Source organism: Phyllostomus hastatus, unplaced genomic scaffold (assembly GCF_019186645.2).
Source record: "Phyllostomus hastatus isolate PE091 unplaced genomic scaffold, TTU_PhHast_1.1 phas_contig_64, whole genome shotgun sequence".
NCBI classification, from domain to species: domain Eukaryota; kingdom Metazoa; phylum Chordata; class Mammalia; order Chiroptera; family Phyllostomidae; genus Phyllostomus; species Phyllostomus hastatus.
In genome coordinates this window covers 9,324,789-9,345,153 of record NW_025333928.1, presented here as the reverse complement: position 1 = coordinate 9,345,153, position 20,365 = coordinate 9,324,789, and the positions used below count along the sequence as shown (strand labels likewise).

General features: G+C 51.5%; 1 protein-coding gene across 7 annotated transcripts; it reads left to right on the top strand.

Moving 5' to 3' along the window:
* Positions 1 to 19,074, top strand: SEZ6L2 (seizure related 6 homolog like 2). Of its 7 annotated transcripts, none has more exons than XM_045849344.1 (18): positions 1 to 862; positions 2,628 to 2,759; positions 3,446 to 3,745; positions 4,090 to 4,229; positions 4,517 to 4,718; positions 8,934 to 9,140; positions 9,786 to 9,954; positions 10,577 to 10,740; positions 12,360 to 12,560; positions 13,014 to 13,152; positions 13,964 to 14,160; positions 14,291 to 14,485; positions 16,542 to 16,733; positions 16,815 to 17,006; positions 17,506 to 17,544; positions 17,726 to 17,843; positions 17,968 to 18,064; positions 18,499 to 19,074. In XM_045849344.1, exons 2-18 carry the CDS (start codon positions 2,636 to 2,638, stop codon positions 18,526 to 18,528), a joined length of 2,706 nt encoding a protein of 901 aa, XP_045705300.1. In that variant the 5' UTR covers positions 1 to 862; positions 2,628 to 2,635; the 3' UTR covers positions 18,529 to 19,074. The 7 variants fall into 7 exon arrangements, with proteins under 7 accessions (XP_045705300.1, XP_045705296.1, XP_045705301.1 ...); XM_045849340.1 differs by lacking the exon at positions 1 to 862 and adding an exon at positions 1,064 to 1,698; XM_045849341.1 differs by lacking the exon at positions 1 to 862 and adding an exon at positions 1,065 to 1,698 and having other exon boundaries at positions 8,934 to 9,119.
* Positions 19,075 to 20,365: the final 1,291 nt, after the last annotated feature.

Sequence of the window (20,365 nt, the reverse complement as noted above, 5' to 3'; positions counted from 1 at the left end):
CCCGCAGCCCTGGGGACCTGCAACCAGTCGTCCTCCGCAGCGGCTTCTCTCCTTCCTCCCCCTTCTCTCCCTGCCCTCTCTTCTCATTCAACCCTATCCGCAGGTGCGCGCGCGTGCGCGTGCTTTTTCTCCCTACTCGCTCTTTCCTGGGCTCCCACACACCCTGACGTCACTCCATCCTACGGTAGTCCTCTCAGCTTAGCTACCCCAGCCCCTTGCCCAGTGGCAGCAGCAACTCAGCCAGCGGGGGATGGGGATGGTCCCCGAATTTCCTTCTCCCCGGACCCCGAAGGGGCTCCATGTGTGGCTCCAGGGGCAAGTTGCCAACCTCTAGCCACCCCGCACTGCGAAAAGAAGGGGCGGAACAAACCAAGGGGCGGGGCGAACGTGCGGACTGCAGACCGGGATGCCTCGGCCTGTCCTTGAGTCTGCAGAACCTTGGACCAATCCGCCTGTGACCCCTCCTCCCCCTTCGCTTCCTTCGGAGCAGGACCCAGGAGGGCCTGATTGATGGTGACGGCGGCTTCAGCCAATCCGCCGAAGCGCGGGGGGGCAGAGCCCACACAGGCTGGGCCGGGAAGAGCTGTCCGCGCGCTGGTGGTGCTGAAAAGGGCGCTTCAGAGGCGCTGAGAGTCCAGAAATAAAAAATCAAAGTTGAAATCCCACCAACGTGGAAACTTGACATTCTCCTAGAGGAGAGGAAAGCCCATTACACATGAACTTCTGTAAAATAGAAGGAGAAGTACCATAGGAGGGCCTGGATTATAGACAAGACATATTGGGGGCTGAGCAGGAGCGAACCCAGCTGTGCGGTCCCTCGACACCCTGGGAAGAGGAGATTCAGATTCCAGATGTTGTAACGGTGAGGAGACGGGACCGTAATTATTTCTGGGACCGGAGTTTCCTTTGCCTCCCTTAGGGGCTGAGGGAGTGAGGATTATGGTCCTGGCTCATATGGTCCCTCCTTCTTCCATCTGCACTTCCTCCTCCTTCCTCCCGCCCCCCAATAAATCCCAAGCCACTCCCTTCGCCCGTCCCCAGGATCTGACGTGGGCTCGACACCTTTCTCAGCTTCTCCCTCCCGCAGCTCTAGTGCCCGAGCTTCAGCTCTCTAGGTTCTGCAGCCCCCTTCCCTCCCCGCCAAGCCCGGCTAAAACCCAGTAGGGATCTTCCCGATCCTCGAACCCACCTCAGGCCCCGGGAAGCTGTCTTGCCTTTCCTCAGCTAAATTTCACCTTGGTGGACCCAGGAGGCGGAGCAAGAGGGTAACCCAAGAGACCTAGCTCCTTCGGCCCTCTTGGCCCTCTTGCCTCCACCCCCTGCAGCGGGAGCCGCGCCCCCTCTCCCACAGATTCGGGAGCAGAGAACAGAGAAGATTGGGCAAGGAGGGGTGGGCTTCAGGCGACCTCCCAGCCCAATTCTGCCCCTCCGTCTCGAGGGGCTGAGAAATTGTCTTCCTTGCTAACTCCTAGAAGGGAAAAAAAATTTAAGGGAAAGATAGAAGGCGACGGAGGAAAGGTGACAGCTAGATTATTTAACAGGTGCAGAGGAGACAGAGGAAAGGTGACAGCTAGATTATTTAAGATAGGCACAGAGAAGAGAAATCAGTGTGAGTCGCCATGGGGATTCCCAAGGCCCAACACCTGCCGCCTCCCCAGCTGCTGTTCCTAATTCTGCTGAGCTGCCCCTGGATTCAGGGTAAGGACGTTGGGATCATGGGGGTGGGCCCATGAAGGCACCCAGGAGGGTCCTTTACTCTCCTTTCTCTGAATACCCTGGGCCTTCCAAGCTCTTAGGGAAGGGGAGGGGCACAACTGATGGGAAGGGGCAAGCCAGGGCTTTCCAGCTTGTACCTGGAGCCCCTAACCCCACTATAGAGGAAGTGGGGAAATGAGTGAGGGTAGCTTTTAGCAGGGTCTCAGGGGGTTAAATCTAGGAAGGAAGGCTAGGGAAGTTGGGGGATGTCTGTGGAGGTGGCAGAACACGCAGAGTACCTGAGTAGGAGATGGAGAGGCTGGGAGGGGTGCCAGGCACTGCACACACAACTGCTCTTGGATGTATGAACAAAGACAGATGAACAGAGGCACTGCTCAGAGACCAGATAGCCAGTTCCCCTCTCTGCCCCCCAGCCAGACTCCAGGGAGAGACTGCAGAGAAAGAGAGAAAGGAGGGAGGGATGGGGGGAGAGAGAGAGAGAGAGGGAGATGGAGAGAGAGAGAGAGAACACCACACTGCAGAGATAGAAATCCAGAGAGAAATCTGGGCACTGCGGAGGCAAGGGCTGGGAGGTGCTGTCAGACCCTCCGCAGAGACCAGGAGACCACTGAGGTGAAAATGAAGGCAGCCCCATTCCCCATTTTCCACTCTGCTAGCGCTGTCCAGTGTTCATTACAGCCAAGGTGCTCACTGAAGGCTTACACAGCCTGGGGGCAAAGGAGGGTGGGGAAGGTACAGGATTGTGAGGGGCAGCTGGGAGCCCCTCTTCCCACCTTAGCTCTTAGCTCAGTATGGAACCCTATGAGCTCCTGCAGTCCCAGCTGAGGAGGAAGAATAACTCTGGAAAATATCTTTCTGGTGAATCTAGGAGTGGGGGGCAGTAAAAGGGCTCACACAACCTTATCTCTTAGGTCTTCCCATGAAAGAGGAAGAGGCGCTGCTGGAGCCTGGAAGTGAGACCCCCACAGTAGCCTCAGAGGCTTTGGCTGAACTGCTTCATGGGGCCCTGCTAAGGAGGGGCCCAGAGATGGGCTACCTGCCGGGTGAGGCTCCCAGAGTGGCAGGAGTGACAAAGAGGCAGAGGGAGATACATAAACTCAGGGGATGGGGAGCTAGGCCAGTGAAATTCAGAGAGAGAGAGAGAGGGAGAAGATAGAGTCAAAACTGGGTATAGACAGAAAGAGTCAGAATAATCAAGAGACAGAGTCAGATGAAAAACAGACAATCAGAGAAAAAGGCAGATGGAAACTCAGAGGACCAGATTCAGAAAAATAGTGTAAGAGAGACAAACACAAAAAGAGAAAGAGAGAGAGAGAAATACAGAGATTAGTAGATCCAGAATCATAAAATCAGAGAGTGATATGAATACTAATCAGAGAAATGAAGAGTTCCAGAGAGAGCAAGAGAGAGAGAGCTGCACAGAGGAGAGAGAAAGGGGTAGTCAGGAGAGGAACCAAATTTGAATGAGGAGGCAGAGAGACAGAGGCTCAAAGAAACTGTCAGAGTGGAAGGGCCTGATCCAGAAGAGAAGGGGGAAGGGTATCAGGCTGTGGAAACCTTGGGAGGAGGTGAAGGCTTTGGTTGGGGAAAGTAGAGGTGGAGGGTTTGTTCCTTGTGGGGAAGGTCTTTTGGGTTCATTGGGGAACCCCCAGTTTCCCTCAGCCCTACTCCCCATCCAGGCCCACCAGTTTGCTCTCCCTGTGCCCTGACTTCTCTTGCACTGTCCCAGGAACTGATCCAGACCCCACACTAGCCACCCCTCCAGCCAGCCAGACTCTTGCATCGCCCTCTCTGCCACGGGCCACTGAGCCAGGGACAGGGCCTCTGACAACAGCCGTAACCCCTAAGTGGGGTAGGGGAGCAGGCCCCACCGCACCGGAGCTGCTGACCCCGCCCCCAGGAACTACGGCCCCGCCCCTTTCCGGTCCCGCTTCCCCAGGCCCGCCTCTCAGGCCTGAGGGAGGAGAGGAGGAGACCACGACCACCATCATCACCACAACAACTGTCACCACCACGGTGACCAGCCCAGGTGCGGCAACTGAAAGGGAAGGGGGTAGTGTTTAAGGAGAGTAGGATATGGATGGGGGAGAGACTGCAGGGAAGGTGTGAAAGAAGCAGTCTGCGTACAGGTAGAAGCGGAGCTTCTTCTTAACAATAAAGGCTAGCATTTATATACCCATTCTAAGTACCTTTCTATGTCTTATCCATGTTGCAGTTGGAGAAGGGAGTTCTGGGCACAGATGGGAGAGGGAGCTTTGGATAAAGATGGTGGGGGGTGCTGGGGAGAAGGCAGATGAGGACCCCCAGAGTTGCTTGGCTGGGAGGGCAAGAACACAAGTATTTGTTCAACTGTAATCACTTATATCTTTTTAGTTCTGTGTAATAACAACATCTCCGAGGGTGAAGGGCATGTGGAATCTCCAGATTTAGGGAGTAGCACCAGCCACACCGTGGGACCCCTGGACTGCACATACAGCATCCATGTCTACCCTGGCTATGGCATTGAGATCCAGGTAAGAGGACTTAAGCATATGAGTATGACTGTGAAACCTTCAAGCCCTTTCCTTTGGGCCCTAGGGTGTGCACAAGTTTGATGTCAGAGCCAGACAACCTGTTTTCTAACTTGAATGGGCCTGTTTTCTGGTATTTGGGAAGACTCCTAGAGTTCTACAACTTGGCCACAGTCACTGTGGTATTTGGACTGCCACATACAGGGAAAAGAAAAGTAAGGGGCGGGGGACTCCAGGGGTTTCCCATCCTGGTTGATTTGCCCTGGTGGGTCTGCATCTGGCTTCTTTAGGTGCAAATGCTGAACCTGTCTCGGGAGGAGGAACTCTTGGTGCTGGCTGGTGGGGGTGCCCCAGGCCTGGCACCCCGACTCCTGGCCAACTCCTCCATGCTGGGAGAAGGACAGGTCCTTCGGAGTCCAACCAATCGTCTGCTCCTGCACTTCCAGAGCCCTCGGGTCCCAAGGGGCAGTGGCTTCAGGATCCACTATCAGGGTGAGGAGTTCATGGTGCTGGTGGAAGGGCAAGGGACTCACTGGCACACTGGCATAGGAACATCTTCCAAGCACAGCACAAGTCAGGTACTTCTCCTCCTGACTAACATCCTGGAAACAATCCTCAGAGGAGACCTGTGCACACTTATTTCACAGACTTGTGTCTAAGTGTACACTCATGCAAGTAACAATTCATCCATTCACTCATATGTTTATCTAGTGTCCACTTCATACTGGCTCTGTGTTAGCCTTGGGGACAGGAATGAACAAACCACATGTAAACCTGACAAGGAACTCAGAATCTAGGTAGGGAGATGGACAAGTAATTGGGAGATTATAATTCAGTGACCTAAGGACCCATATCCTTATGATGGAGGAATATAGGCAGAAAAAGCAAGTATCAAATGGACCTAAATTTCTCCTAAGGAATATAGGGATACCTTCTTGGAGGAGATGATAACTAAGCTGAGACCTAAAGGGTAAGTTAGCTAGGGAAAGGGTGGGAGGGAGCAAAAGAGGAAGACAGATGTCCAGATGGATTAAAAAACTCACTCCCAAACCCAGAGAGGAGAAAAATTGTGAGCCCCTCAAAGAGTTGAAGTAATTTAGCATGGAAGACAAAATTGTCCTAGCTGTGTGATCTGGAACAAGTTACTTAACCTTTCTGTGTCTCATTGCCTCATCTGAAAAACGGGGATTATAATAGTTACCTCATGGTATTATTAGGATGAACAAAGAGTTAATACATATCAACTGCTTAAAATAGCATCTGGTCCTGGCTGGCGTAGCTCAGTGGATTGAGTGCAGGCTGCGAACCAAAGTGTCGCAGGTTCGATTCCCAGTCAGGGCACATGCCTGGGTTGCAGGCCACGGCCCCCAGCAACCGCACATTGATGTTTCTCTCTCTCTCTCTCTTTCTCCCTCCCTTCCCTCTCTAAAAATAAATAAATAAAATCTTTAAAAAAATAAAATAAAATAGCATCTGGTACACAGAGCTCAGAAATGTCAGTCATTGCTATTACAGTAAAAGCACAGAGAAAGGGAGAGGAGAGAAGTAGGCTAAGAGACCAGACCAGGAGGTAGGCTGGATCATGAAGGGCCTTGTCAGCTTCAGTAAGGAATTCAGACTCTTTTTCTGCAAGGGAGGGGCGAATACTTTGAAATGTTTAAAGCAGGATAGTGACAGCCTCAGATTTGTGACCTAGAAAGATCCTGATGACTTCTGGGGGATGGGAAGTGGGACAGATCCATACATGACTGCACTCATGAGCATCCACCCACAAACAACCTACACATGTGTGTATCCACACTCGCCTGTGCGTAAGGGGAACCTTCCCATAATGCAAGTGTGTTTTCTAGCATACATGTGTGCCGGAGGCAAGGGGCTCAGCCCACTGTCCCACTCTAGACACTGCTGGCTCTCCAAAGTGCCTCTCTATGCTCTTCAGAAATAGAGGGAACTGTGTCCAGCCAATGTCCCTTTCATATCACCTCATGGCCTTGCCTGACCCCTTATTAGCTTTGCTAACCCCAGATTTCTTTCCCAGGATACACATAACTTATATCCCTACTTTATGACCTCTCCAGCCTTTCCTGAGGCTTCCGCCAAGGGCCTGTTCCAGGGACTCATATGTGTAAGGTGGAGGCACCCAGCACCAAGCCTGTATTGGGGCAGCCCAGTGAACTAAGGGACATATAGTTGGTGGTCAGGACCATATATAGGGGAGGAAGGGCATGCCTTGAGGGCCCACAGCAGAGGGCTGAACTAGATATTACAGAATGGCCCCCTGCTGCCTCCTTTAAGCAGCCACTTCCCTAGGGCATTGAAAATAGGACTCTAGGACTCTAGGCTAAGTAGAACATTGGGGGAACAGAGCTATTTCATAAATTGCCCTTCACTACCCACCTCGGTCTTCCCTGCTTATGGCTTCTCTGGGCACCTTTGGAGACAAAGCCCTGTTTAAGCACTTCCTAATCTGCCCTAGCTGGGGCCTCTGGTCCTGAGTGACCTTGTTAGCTTCTCTGACATGCCAAAGGCTCCATCACCCCTCACGCCAAGGCGAGCAATTGTTGCTTCATTTGCTCCTCACAGTGGCCCTGGAGGTGGGCCACTGTCAACTTCACCTCTGAGAGGAATAAAAAGACTCAAGGTTATATGGATTTCTCAGTCACCCACAAATTCATTGCAGAGTCAGAAGTCAGAATCCTGAGTCCCTGACTCCCAGTCACTCATTAACTGAGGCTGGTGAGAGGCAGGTGATGAACATTTTCGGAGCACTTTTTATAGTCTGGGTACTTTGTATGTTTGTTTATTTGTTTCATTTTAAGGCTAATTGACAAGGATTATTATTGCCACTTATAAGTTAGAGGCCCTAGAGGTGAAACCGCCTGTTCAAGGTCATATAGGCTAATAAGCTATGGAGCTAGACCTGGAACTCAGATCTGCCTGTCTCCAAATCCAGTGCTGTTTGCACTGTTCCACAGTGCCTCTTGGCTGCATCAGTTGATCAGTTAGACCAGGCTTTTAGGAGATAAAATAAATAAGGTTTGGTTCAGTCTCTTAATGGCAACAGACAGTGGTTAATGTGATGATAAATTATATATGTGGGACTATATATAGGCAAGAGAGCAACTAACTCTACTAGAGAGAGGAGGGGTCAGGAAGACTTCCTGGAAGAGGTAACACTGAAGTTACTCCTTGAAAGATGAGAAAAAGCAAAAGAAGGCCTTGCAGGTAAGGGAAGTGTGAAAAAACATGGAGGTGAGACCATAAGAAGTTACAAATCTACATTGTGTAGTATATATGGGTCATATAAGTGACAGGAATTGGAGGTGGATATGCTGGGCAGGACCCAGCTGTGGAGCTTGAATGTCAGTCTAGAGCATTCAGACTTGGTTCTGTTGGTCATGGAGAGCCATTACAGGGGCTAACGTTTATTCAAATCACTGTGCTCTAGAAAGTTGTTTTTATGTCTGTCCACCTCAGTAGACTGTAGATTCCCAAAGAGCAAGGCCTGGGTCTTATCATGTCTCTCTTTCCAGGGCCCCGCCAAGGGAATTCTTGTTGAATTTAAATATATAGGGAGAGACCAGGTCTCTTACAGAATCATTGAGGGCCAGAGGGTTAGAAAAAGCAAAGGCCTAGGCAAGGTGGTATCTCCCAAGCCCTCTGCTAACTGTAGTCTGCCCCTCCTACAAGACCCAGTTTTGGTGTATTTCTTCCAGGAAGCCCTTCTTGATGAGCTCTGCCTGCTCCAAAACAGACACAGAGAGCTCTTTCGAGATGAAGTTCAAAGTCCATCATTTACTGCCAAGCCACTTTCTATTTATTTGTTTTATACCATATGATTCCGAAGACTTTCAGGAGGCTTTCAAAAAAGAATTCAAGCAATAAAATTAAAAAGACTAAGTAAGAAAAAACTGGTATCAGGTAATGTTTATTAAAACTGACAAAACAGAATGTGTATGGAGAAAACTTTGTTTCCTGGTTCTGAGCTTTCTAGCAGTCAGTGCAAAAAGAGAGATTACACAGTTCTCACAGCAAGAAAGGAGAAGATAAAACAGCTCCTTGATAAAAGCAAAGCACTTCACTTACACTGGGCTATTCATTTAGAGAGCAGTGAGTATTAAGGACTGTAATGATAAAATAGTCAAAGTTCCTAAAGGAGTTGCATCTGGTTCCTGTGGTGAAAGCTGAGGTTCTAATACCATAGTGTACCTCTGTGAAAGAAAGTCCACTCTGTGTGTAGAGGGGAGGAAATGCTCTGAGGCGCTTAATAACTTGGAGCCTCATTTTCTGCATCTGGAAAATAGGTCACAGTGTTTCTCTGACTACCTCCAAAGCACAGTGTGAACTCAAGATGTAAGCTGAACAGCTCTGCAAATATGATTTGTTTTTATTAGAGCTGGATGGGGTTTGGTCAATTGATTTGCTTGAGGTCACATAGCAAATGAATTCTAGGATCCGGAATTTCTTTGAGTCTCAGGTACCGTATCTCTAAAATGGGGGCCAAAATGGGTGGATTACAAAGACTGGGGGAGATAAGGGATGTTGAAATTACTTCTTCATGAGACAGTGTGCCCATGGGAGCACTCCAGCATGGATCCAGCTTGTACCCCCATGGATCCTGGAAAGAGGGAGGAAGTGCTGGGGGACTGGTGAGAGAGAGTGGCATGGGAAAATGAGTCTCCCTTCTCCGTCCTCTCCCTGCTCCAGCCTACCTCCTGAGTTGCGGCTTCCCTCCCCGGCCGGCCCATGGGGATGTGAGCGTGACAGATCTGCACCCTGGGGGCACTGCCACCTTCCACTGTGATTCAGGCTACCGGCTGCAGGGCGAAGAGACCCTCATCTGCTTCAATAGTACCCGGCCAGCCTGGAGTGGTGAACCCCCCAGCTGCATAGGTGAATCTCCCGCCACAGTAGGTGAGGGCTTCTGTCCTAGGAGCCCCACTGGAAGGGTCCTATGTTGAGGGTTTCCATCTTTGGGGAACACCCATCTTGGAGGAGTTTTGACCCTAAAGAATTGCTATCCTGGGACCTCCATCTGGAGCTCTTTACATTGAAGGTCTCGATCCTTGGAGTCTCCGTCGTTGGGGGATCTCCATCTGGGAAGTCCCACATGGGAGGTTTCCATATTGGGAGTCACCATTCTGGAGGTCCTTTCTTCTGGAGACTCTTCATCTTAGAGGAAACCATTTTTTGGGGGGGGTCTCAAACCTTTGAGGTATCTCTGTCCTGAGGAGTCTTCATCCTGGGGATCCCAGCTTGAAGATTTTCCATCTGAGGGCTTCAATTGGGGGGATCCCTAATAAGTCCCCATTCCAGCATGTCTGCATCTGGGGAATCTTCTTTCTGGTGAAATCTCCATCCTTGGGGTATCCACTTGGGTTTTCCTATTCCAGATCTGGATTCCTACCTCAGTGGTAACCTGAAAAATGTCCCTGTGCCCTGGGGTGAGCATGTAGGGCAAAGGCCATGCTGAGGCCAGGTCCCAGTCAAAGGTCTGGATGCAACAGCTCTGAAGATGGGGGGAAATGTCACCTTAGCCTGTTCCTCCTCTGCCCACAGCATCCTGTGGTGGCACTATCCACAATGCTACACTGGGCCGCATTGTGTCACCTGAGCCTGGGGGAGCTGCAGGGCCCAACCTCACCTGCCGTTGGGTCATTGAAGCAGCTGAGGGACGCCGGCTGCATCTGCACTTTGAGAGAGTCTCACTGGATGAGGACAATGATCGGTAAGGGTCTGGGCTTTGGATCAGAGGTCCCTACTGCAGAGAAATAGGGAGGCTACAGTGGGGAGTCAGACAGACCTTGGGTAGACCTGTTGGGATCTGTGTCAAACACAGGCTAGTCATTCTTTTTCTTAGGCAGTGTAGCTGTACAAACTTAGATGAATCTCTTAACCTCTCTATGCCTCAGTTTCCTCATCTGCAGAATGGACATAATAGTACCTCTCATTGTTTCTGGGAGGATAAATGCATTAAGATGTGTAAAGTGCTCAGAATGGTGCTAGCACACAGTAAGCACTAGAAATGTGTTTGCATTATCGTCATTATTGCTCTTTAACCAGCTGGTATCCCAGCTCTGATGGTAGTTGCTATGTGATGTTAAGCAGGTTTCTTAATCTTTCTGTGCCTCAATTTCCTCATCTATGACATGAGGAGTAATAATAACAGTATCTGACTCAAGGATTCTTGTAAGCATTAAACAAGATAAAAATATGTAAAACCTTAGAAAAGTACATGGCATATGGCATATAATTAATGTTTGAAAATTATAGCTATGAAAAGTGCAGGCAAGAGTTGAGGCAGCTTCTGTGGGGAAACTGAGTTCCTGGACACCTTCTGTTCACCCCAGGCTGATGGTGCGCTCAGGGGGCAGTCCCCTGTCCCCAGTGATCTATGACTCTGACATGGATGATGTCCCAGAGCGAGGTCTCATCAGTGATGCCCAGTCCCTCTATGTGGAGCTGCTTTCAGAGACACCTGCTAATCCCCTGCTGCTGAGCCTCCGATTTGAAGGTAGCTGCCCTCCCCTCGGGCCCCAACCCCAGCACCTTCCCCTCTTCCTGATGTCCACACGTGGTCACAGCACGTCCTCTAACGCTGCTCGTCTCTGTGTTTGAATTCCAAAAACCTGACTTTCCTCCCCAACCGGAAACTACAAAGTTCTCTTCATATAGACCCCTTCTAATTCTATGAGGTGGCCTTTTCTGTTTAAGCCTCATGTATGGCTGGATCCAGGTACACAACCAAGAAACAGTTACCTTAACCTCTCAGTTCTTTCCTCTCTGTTGGCTTCATTCTCAGGCACTCTCAGTCTGTGGTGAACCAAGCAGTTCCAGACTAACATACTACCAACTTAGTAACTCTATCAGAAAGAGAGAAAGCATGCCACTTTCCTAAGAGCTTCAGCAAAAAATGCCAGGAAATGTTCTCATTGGCCTGGCTTAGGTCATACCACTGTAGCTAGGGGCAGGTGGTGTTATTGGTGGATTCACATCATGCAGCCATCCCTATTTGGCCCCAAATGAATCTCATGGACTGGAATTATGGGAGGCATGTGTGCCAAAATGAAAATAGGAGTGTTGTTACTTACCAGAAGAAGAGGGGCTGGATGCTGGACAGGTAGAAACAAGGAGGTCAGTGGTCATGGGAGAAGAGGCATTTGAGCTGGGCCTTAAAGGATAGAGAGAATTTTAAAAGAGAGAGATTGAGAATGAGCATTTTGGGTGAAAGGAACAGTGTGAGTAATGGTAAAGGGGTAGAGAAAGGCCTGTTTGGGAACTAGAGAATGCCAGTGTGACTGGAGCAGAGAATTGACTCTGGGCCCTAATGAATGTGTAGGATTTGGACATGACACTTTATTAAGTCCAGTAACAGTGAGTCTAAAAAATAAATTTCATGTTATATTCTGAGAGTGCAATGAGAATTCCTAGGTTTGAGGCCTGCCTCCATAGTGGTGGGCTACTGATGCCTCAGATTTTTGCTCTGTATGATAGGCACCTAAGTCTTACCTCACAGATAGTTTTGCAGCTAAGGCATGATCAGGTGGGGGAAAACAGAAATGCTTTACAAATGTTCATTTTTGCTAACTTGGTCAAAGCTGAGTAGCTTTTGTGTTAGCTGCACTTTTAGATCCTAGCCTCAACATGGATAATCAGGGATTATCAGAATCCAGCTGTTACTTATGAGAAGAGAACACACCTGCAGGAGCCAGTGCTCCAAACGCATGCTCCCCACCCCACCCCCCGCCCCTCCTTCATAGTTTCCAGAGCCAAGTGTTTCTGGCTGGGAATCAAGCAACCTGTGTTTCAGATGTGATTCTGCCACTGCCCTACTGTGTGACATCGGGCAAGTGGCTTTTTGTCTTTGGACCTCAGTTTGCTCATCTGCAGAATGAATGGCTGGGATTTGACTAGCCTAGGGGTTTCCCTCCAGAGCTAGTGAGGTAACATAAATACGAATGAGGAGTGTTAGGGTTTTGGGGAAACTGGAGAGTGAAAGCTAGTCCAAAATCATTCCATTTTAAACAGCTCACTGAGTGGCCAAGCAACACATGAATTCAGCCCAAGTCCCCCAGTTTGAAACCCCTTGCTGTCTGTCCAAATGCTTAATGTGTGTGATCGACTCCTCTTCAGCCTTTGAGGAAGATCGCTGCTTCGCCCCCTTCCTGGCACATGGCAATGTCACTACCACAGACCCGGAGTACCGGCCAGGGGCACTGGCTACCTTCTCATGCCTCCCAGGATATGCCTTGGAGCCCCCTGGCCCCCCCAATGCCATCGAATGTGTGGATCCCACAGAACCCCACTGGAATGACACAGAGCCAGCCTGCAAGGGTGAGCCTTCCGTATCGCCAGTAATCCTTCATTCTACAGACTAGCCCCTGAGTTGGGGATTCTGGGAAGTCTATTCACAAGAGACCTGCATATCCAAACCTAATAAATCCAGGTCTTGGGTAAATCCCTGTCCCTTTCAGAGACTCAGTTTTCTTAGTTGAGTAATTAGTGGGCTTGTTACAGATTTCAGGGGTTGCAACCCAAATGTCTCCAAGTGCTACAAGTGAAGTTGGGCTAAGTCATGTATTGGGTGGACAGTAGGTAGGGTTAGTTAAGAGTGGAGCTGGAGATTGGACACCACAGGACTAGGTATGTCAAGAAACAGGTGAGTAATAGATAATAGGAAACCCGTGAAGTGGTCTTGGTGCATACAATCGGGAATGGTGAGGAGTGCGCTGAAATGGAGACTGTGTACTCACCTAGGTCCTAAATCTGACACCCTTTCTACCTTAGCCATGTGTGGAGGGGAGCTGTCAGAGCCAGCTGGTGTGGTCCTCTCTCCAGATTGGCCCCAGAGCTATAGCCCCGGCCAGGACTGTGTGTGGGGCCTACATGTCCAGGAAGAGAAGCGCATCTTGCTCCAAGTTGAGATGTATGTTTGGGTGCTGCCAAGGGCGCGTTGGGTATGGGCTCAGCAGTATGGTATAACAGCACACTGACCTGCATTCTGAGCCTGGCTGGCTCCTGTGTCTACACAAGATTTGGTGACTTTATGGTCTAATGAAAGAGGAGACTAAAGAGGTGGTTCAGGACGGGGGTGTGGGTTGTTAGGTAGACCTAGGTACAAATCACTAATTAGCCAGGCGGCCTAGGACAAGTAAATGGGGCAAAGCAGCCTTCCTCAGGAGCTATTGTGAAAAGGGGTCTCTGGTCTAGTGTCTCTCACTCTGGTGGTTTCTGAGGCCACTCTGAAGCAGATCTCCAGGTTCCGAGGCCCAAGTGGTCGCAGCAGCGACAGACAGTAAAGTGGGGTGCGGGGAAAATCCAGTAAACTGATTTGGTATGAGGTGGTCATGAGACTCGACAAACCCAGAAGTGGGCGTGGCCCAAAAACTCCCTCAGGCGCTGCCTGGAGTTGGGTGGGATGGTAACGATCAAGGTCTGTGACTGGTCAGAGCTGGTGTCGAGCTAGGCTGTGCATCACCAGGTATGGACAGTGGGAGGAGCTAGTAGCGAGGAGAGAGTTGGGGGATTGGGGAGCAGGGACTGGGAGGAGCCACAGAACAAGTGGAACCTAGAGAGACTCGCACAGACAAGCCCGTAACTGGTCAAAACTGAGGAGGGGAGTACCCGGTAGGGGAATGTGGGCCGGGACCCGAGAGTAGGCAGGGTATTAATAAACTGAGTTAGGGATTGGGAATCTATCGTAATCCAACCCCCATACCTGGTCCTACTCCCTGCAGCTTGAATGTGCGCGAAGGGGACATGCTGACTCTGTTCGACGGGGACGGTCCCAGCGCCCGAGTCCTGGCCCAGTTGCGGGGACCTCAACCGCGCCGCCGCCTCCTCTCCTCTGGACCCGACCTCACGCTGCAGTTCCAGGCACCGCCCGGGCCTCCAAACCCTGGCCTGGGCCAGGGTTTCGTATTGCACTTCAAAGGTACCGAGGTCTTAGGGTCCCAAGATGGGCAGGGTTCCGGCAGGCCAGAGATTCCAGCGAGGCCCCTCAAGGCTGGAAGGGCGCTCTGAGTCGCAGGACAGCCTCTAAACTAGCTGTGTCTACCCTGCAGAGGTCCCCAGGAACGACACGTGCCCTGAACTGCCACCCCCGGAGTGGGGCTGGAGGACGGCTTCTCACGGGGACCTGATCCGGGGCACGGTGCTTACTTACCAGTGTGAGCCTGGCTACGAGCTGCTCGGGTCCGACATTCTCACCTGCCAGTGGGACTTATCCTGGAGCGCAGCGCCACCCGCCTGCCAAAAGAGTGAGCCAGGGCCCGGCGCCTTCCCCGTCCTGGCTCTGCCCCGCCCTTCAAAGTTTCACAGCTCAGCTTGGGCCCTGCCCATTTCACTCTACGCCCCGCCTCCGTCCTTTGTTCCCGCCCCTGTCTTGTCTGGAGTTTCATCCCTTCCCTCTCCGCCCTACCTGGATCTTCCTCAGGTCCCGCCCCTGTGCCCTTCGGGTTCCACTCATTTGCTCCTCCGTGCCCTGAAACTCCCCCTGGATCTCACTCTCATCTTCTCCGGGCTGCATCCCACTCTCTTGTACTGCTGTGGGCTCTGACCCAGTTTCCTCTGGATCCTGCCTCATCTTTTAGTGGCCCCACCGCTGTTCGTTGGAGTTCTACCCCTATCTGGCCCTGTCCCATCAATGCACAGTTGCACTCTTCCTGCTCTAGGTCCTGCGCCAATCTCTCAATCCCCAACTCTTGACATTACAGGGAGTTGCTTTGCTAGGGCCTAGGCGGTCATTGAAGCCCCGTGCTGGGTTGGGGTGGGGGTTATGTGGAGGGATTGGGGTCCCTCCCTACCCTGTTGGAGATCCCAGTCTAGGAGAGAAACATAGTTAAACAACTCAGGATCTTACAGAGCAGGAACCACAAATACTTAACGTCTCTGAGCCTTGGCTTCCTCACTGGTGAAGTAGGAATAGGGGGTTGTGAAGAGCAAATGAAAAGTTTTTCACACAGTGCCTGGCGCGTGTTAACAGTGAGTAGTGGCTGCTGTAAGTATGAAGAAGGGCTGTGGGAAGAGGGGTGGGTTACTTGTCCCAGGGAGGTAGCAGATTTCACAGAAAAGATGATGTTTAAAGGAGCTGGTAGTTTTTATTTTTTAGAAGAACAAAAGGGGTGGCATCTTGTCACTTTCTCCTAAGTGTGGGAAGCCTATTGCAAGGATAAGGGATTGTAGTTCTCCTACTTGGCCCCTGGGAGCAATGGTGGGGCCAATGGGCACTGAGTTTCAGGAAGCCAGATTTGGACTGGACACGGGGAAAGCTTTCTGGTAGAAACAGCTCCCCATCTCTGGGAGGATTCATGGGATGTCCAGTCTGGAACCCAGATAGGAGAGAAGAGGGTGGAGGTAGGGTTCAGAGGAGATTGAGGCTGGCCCAGCTGCTCCAGGCTCAGGAGGGCATCTGCCCAGGGAAAGACATCGAGCCTGAAGCTGAGCTGAGACCTAAATCTCTGACTCAGCACAGTGGTCTGCTACTCCCTCTCGGAGTCACTGTGTGCCAAGCATTTGACTTCCCTGAGCCCTGGCCCCCAACGCAGATGACAGTGATATTGACCTCTCAGGATGGATCATCAGAGTATATATCGTATTTGTAAAACATTTAGCAGGGCCCTGACTGCTGTGGCTCAGTGGGTTGGGTGTCCTCCTACAAACAGAGGGGTCGCCAGTTCAATTCCTGGTTAGGGCACATGCCTGGGTTTTGGGCCAGGTCCCCAGTTGGGGGCATGAGAGAGGCAATCAACTGATGTTTCTCTCCCTCTCTCCCTCCCTTCCCCTTTCTCTAGAAATGGATAAATAAAATAAAATAAAATAAAATAAAACATTTAGCAGGATGCCTTGCACAGGTCTATGTACAAGAAATGGCTATGATTGTGACTCTTTCACAAGGTTGTAAACTCAAACGTCCCCAGTCCAGCCTGGCAGGCTCTATTAGTGAGCAAAACAGGCTGGGAATGACGAGACGAGGGGACCGGGATAGCTGGGCCCCTCTAAAGCGGACAGCTGCTGTTCTGCTGATGGTCTGTCATGCAGGGCTGACACTGATAGGATTTAGCTGATATGCTCAGTACAGTAGTTAAATATTTAAAATTTTATCCTAGGATGGGGACCTGGGTTGCCCCAATCACTCGGTTTTCCCAAAGAAGCTGGAAATATAAAATGCATAAATTTTAAGATTTTCCAACTCCTGCTCCCTTCATTCCAAGGAACTAGTGGGAAGTAGGGGGTTCAGGTCTCTCCAAGCCTGAGGCTTTGGGGGGAGATTTTTTAAGGCTATAGCTCCCCCTGACCTTGCCCTCTTGCCAACAGTCATGACTTGTGCCGACCCTGGTGAGATCACCAATGGGCACCGCACCACCTCGGATGCTGGCTTCCCTGTTGGCTCCCATGTCCAGTACCGCTGCCTGTCGGGGTACAGCCTGGAGGGGGCAGCCGTACTCACCTGCTACAGCCGGGACACAGGCACACCCAAGTGGAGCGACCGGGTCCCCAAGTGCGCCTGTGAGTCTGGGGACACCTGGGAAGGATGGCTGGGTGGCCTGCAGCAGCACGGCTGGCATGTGACTGACATGTTCCCTGCAGTGAAGTACGAGCCGTGCCTAAACCCCGGCGTGCCGGAAAATGGCTATCAGACCCTGTACAAGCATCACTACCAGGCGGGCGAGTCTCTGCGCTTCTTCTGCTATGAGGGCTTTGAACTCATCGGCGAGGTCACCATCACCTGTATTCCCGGCCACCCCTCACAGTGGACGAGCCAACCCCCACTCTGCAAAGGTGCCTGGGCAGACAGGGCTGGAGGGGTCAGTCCTAGCAGTGTTCAGGGAGTGACAGGGCTGAGAAAGTCAGGTAGCAAGTTTGAGACCGATGGTAACCCTGCCGAGCTCCCCATTCACCTCCTGTGGGCTCTCGTCCTCATGGGCACATCCAGAAGTGCTGGGCAAGTTCAAGGTCATAAAGCTATACCAAGGGATATAGTAGAAGGGGCTTTGGTTTAGAAGTCTCTTACCTTCTGGATAGGTCTCAGTTTCCCTGTTTTTGAAAATGCTGCAGACCTGGGTGGTTTAGACTGCCCACAACGAGGAACAAGGAGAGGAAGAAGGCCCTGCTCTGACTCCTCCTCCCCACCCCCACTAAGGGAAAGATCAAGTTTAGGTTGGCAGAAGTCAGAGAGAATCAGGCTGTCCAGCCCAGCCCTACTGGGCTCCTGGCCCTCTACCCAGCCTCCTTCCCTCCCTGGCTCAGACCCCGTCCCCTCCCCCTCCTCTCCCTGCAGTGGCCTATGAGGAGCTCCAGGACAACCGAAAACTGGAAGGTCAGTGAGGGCACAGGTGGAGACCCAGGCCTGGATGAGTCGGGAGGGCAAGGCAGAGGCTGGGGGCAGGAGGCCAGGCCCCGGAGGGGTAGGGCCCAGGGCTCAGGGCCCAGGGCAGGAGGCTGGGAGAGCCCAGGGCTCAGCCCAGCTCCAGCTCAGTGGCCTCTCCTCCTCCCTCCAGTGACCCAGACCACTGACCCATCACGGCAGCTGGAGAGTGGGAACCTCGCCTTGGCCATCCTGCTGCCCCTAGGCTTGGTCATTGTCCTCGGCAGTGGCGTTTACATATACTACACCAAGTACGTACCATACTCAGGGAGCTGCAGCCAGGGCTGACACCCTTCCTACCAGCGCAGAAGACTGGGGGAGGGGGTGTTGGGGGTTCACCTCTCTATAAGCCTCTCTGTCTCCTCTATTTCCCAGGCTGCAGGGGAAATCCCTTTTCGGCTTCTCAGGCTCCCATTCCTACAGCCCCATCACTGTGGAGTCAGACTTCAGCAATCCACTGTATGAAGCTGGGGTGAGCCCTCCCCTCCCCTGGAATGCCACCTCTCTCGGGTCCCCCAGGACTCTATAACCTTCTCTCAAGGTGTCTGCCTACAAAGGCCACATCAATGAACAAAGCAAGTCAGGTGTGCACAATAGGGAGTGGTGAGGACTTTGGTTAACCAGAGAATCGGAGTCCCATCTAGTCCATAGTGGAAACAGGCCCAATTACCAGATTGTTCAAGACAGTCCAGAAATTCAGATTTTTTAAATGTGAGTTTAACATAGTGTAGGATGAACCAAACATCTATTGGCCAGATTCAGCCCCACTCCCACACCATGGCCCCCAACCCACTAATGTTACTTTAAAAATCCAGTGTCTTTCCCCTTCCTTGTGGCCTCTCTCATTTTGTTGCCTCCTCCACCTTCATGCCACCCCAGCAACCGATCCCATCTCTCTGTCTCCAGGATACACGGGAGTATGAAGTTTCCATCTGAACCCCAAGACTAAGGCTACAGGACCCAAGATGCCCCTCCCCTCCTCATTCTGGGCAGGCAGGAGTACAGGACCTGGTGGTCTCTGGCTCCTTTCCTCCCTGCTGTGTAAATAGTCTCCCAGTCCCACGGTGGGGGGCAGGGGCTCTGACGGCCATGGGGGCCCTACAGTAAATAAACCAGCATCCTGCCACCCAAAACCTCCTCTTCTCAGTTGCCAAACAAGGGGCCTACCCCAACCCATCCTATTGGCTTTGGATCCTGGCATGGGAACTCAGCTCTCCTGAAACTCCTGGGGCCCTCCAGCCCAGGTTACCCCGTAAGGACTGCCCCTGAGAGCTCTGCTGTTCCCTCGGCCATGAAGGCTCTGCCCTTCCCAGATGCTCTGGCTCCAGCCTAAACCCTGGGCCTTGGAGGGTCAGAAGAAGGATGAAGGGGAGAGCTGGGACAAGAAGGCCCCTACCCCTTCCTGCTGTCTCCCCGACTCACAATCTCTTTCCACCTCTGCTTCTGGATTTTTGTTTTTGACCAATAAACAGAAAATCACCATTTGTAACTGGGCTGGTGGGGTGTGGGAAGGAGGGCCGCTGAGCGTTGGAGGTGGTGATGGTGGCCTCTTTGGAGGGAGGGCTGGGAGAAGGGAAACCATTTGGAAAAGAAGATGGAAATCTAAGACTAGGCTCAGGGCACTACCAAGGGGTCAAAACAGCGGGCTTTAGGGTCAGCCTTCGTGGAGGACTGACTGGGATGAGCCCCCTCTGTGCCTCAGCTGGCTCTCCAGCAGGATGAGATGTCTCGAGGCCCTTCCAGCTGGACATAGCTGACAGCAGCCACCTGTTTCACCTCACTGACTGACCGGGGACAGACGCCCGTCGCTTTGTTTCACAGCCAGTTCACCCCCTTTTGAGAATTTCGGTATCCATCTAAGTATACTCTCCCCCCACACCCCATCTTTTTGGCAATTCAGCATATCTGCTTTGCAGGTCTACCCAGTATTGGTCATATTTTCAGCATTTCTTAAACAAGGAGCTTGTTTCGTATCCTATCAGTGTCCTTTTCTTCATCTAATTGTGCACACTGGAAGAAGTCTATAGACTGTTTGTCTAAAGGGTCTCAAGTTAATTGAATTTTAATTAAAAATTTATATTTAAATCAGTTTAACATTTAGGTCCCTCAAAAGGATACTAAAATACTCAAATGGGGGTTGAACTTTAGGAGAATGTGAGGCAAATTGATCTTGATAATAATCTAAGTGTTGGGGCGTTTATGCTGTGCTGGGCACCGCGCTAATCTGCATGCATTGTTTCCAACCCTCACAAGGACCCTGAGAGGAAAGGACAATTATTCCTACTTTCAGATGAGGAAACAGGCTCACAGATGTGAGCTGACTTCCTCGGAAAGCTGCAGTAGTGGCCAGACTGGGATATAAATGTAAATTCCACAAAGCCCACTGCACTGCCTTCTGGCCAGTAATGAGCGTGTTATGTCCCCATGGGCACGAAACCCCAAAGCTCAGGGGGATACTGCAGTGCTGTTTTTGGTAGCAGGGGCTGCACCTCAGAAGCAAGGGTAGACCTGGTCAGATGCCACAGGCCTATCCCTGAAGGTGCTGAAGTTTGGCTAGAAGGCTGGGTGGGGATCCATGAGCTCACCTCTGCCAGCAGGCTGAGGGATGATACCCTGAATTAAAACCACTCCAATAATAAGCCATCCCAATAATTACCCACATCTGGGGGTAAAAGAAAAGGTGACTCCTCCCACATTTCCATGCCAGAAAAGTCACACCAGAACACTGCCTGGGTTGGAAGAAGGGAAGGATCTCTGCCTCTTTATTAAAGCC

Coding starts and splice junctions, on each gene's coding strand:
- SEZ6L2 (XM_045849340.1), top strand. CDS start 1,620: ATGGGGATTCCCAAGGCCCAACACCTGCCGCCTCCCCAGCTGCTGTTC. Junction 4,230..4,516: donor GCTATGGCATTGAGATCCAG/GTAAGAGGACTT, acceptor TGGCTTCTTTAG/GTGCAAATGCTGAACCTGTC. Junction 9,141..9,785: donor TGAATCTCCCGCCACAGTAG/GTGAGGGCTTCT, acceptor CTCTGCCCACAG/CATCCTGTGGTGGCACTATC.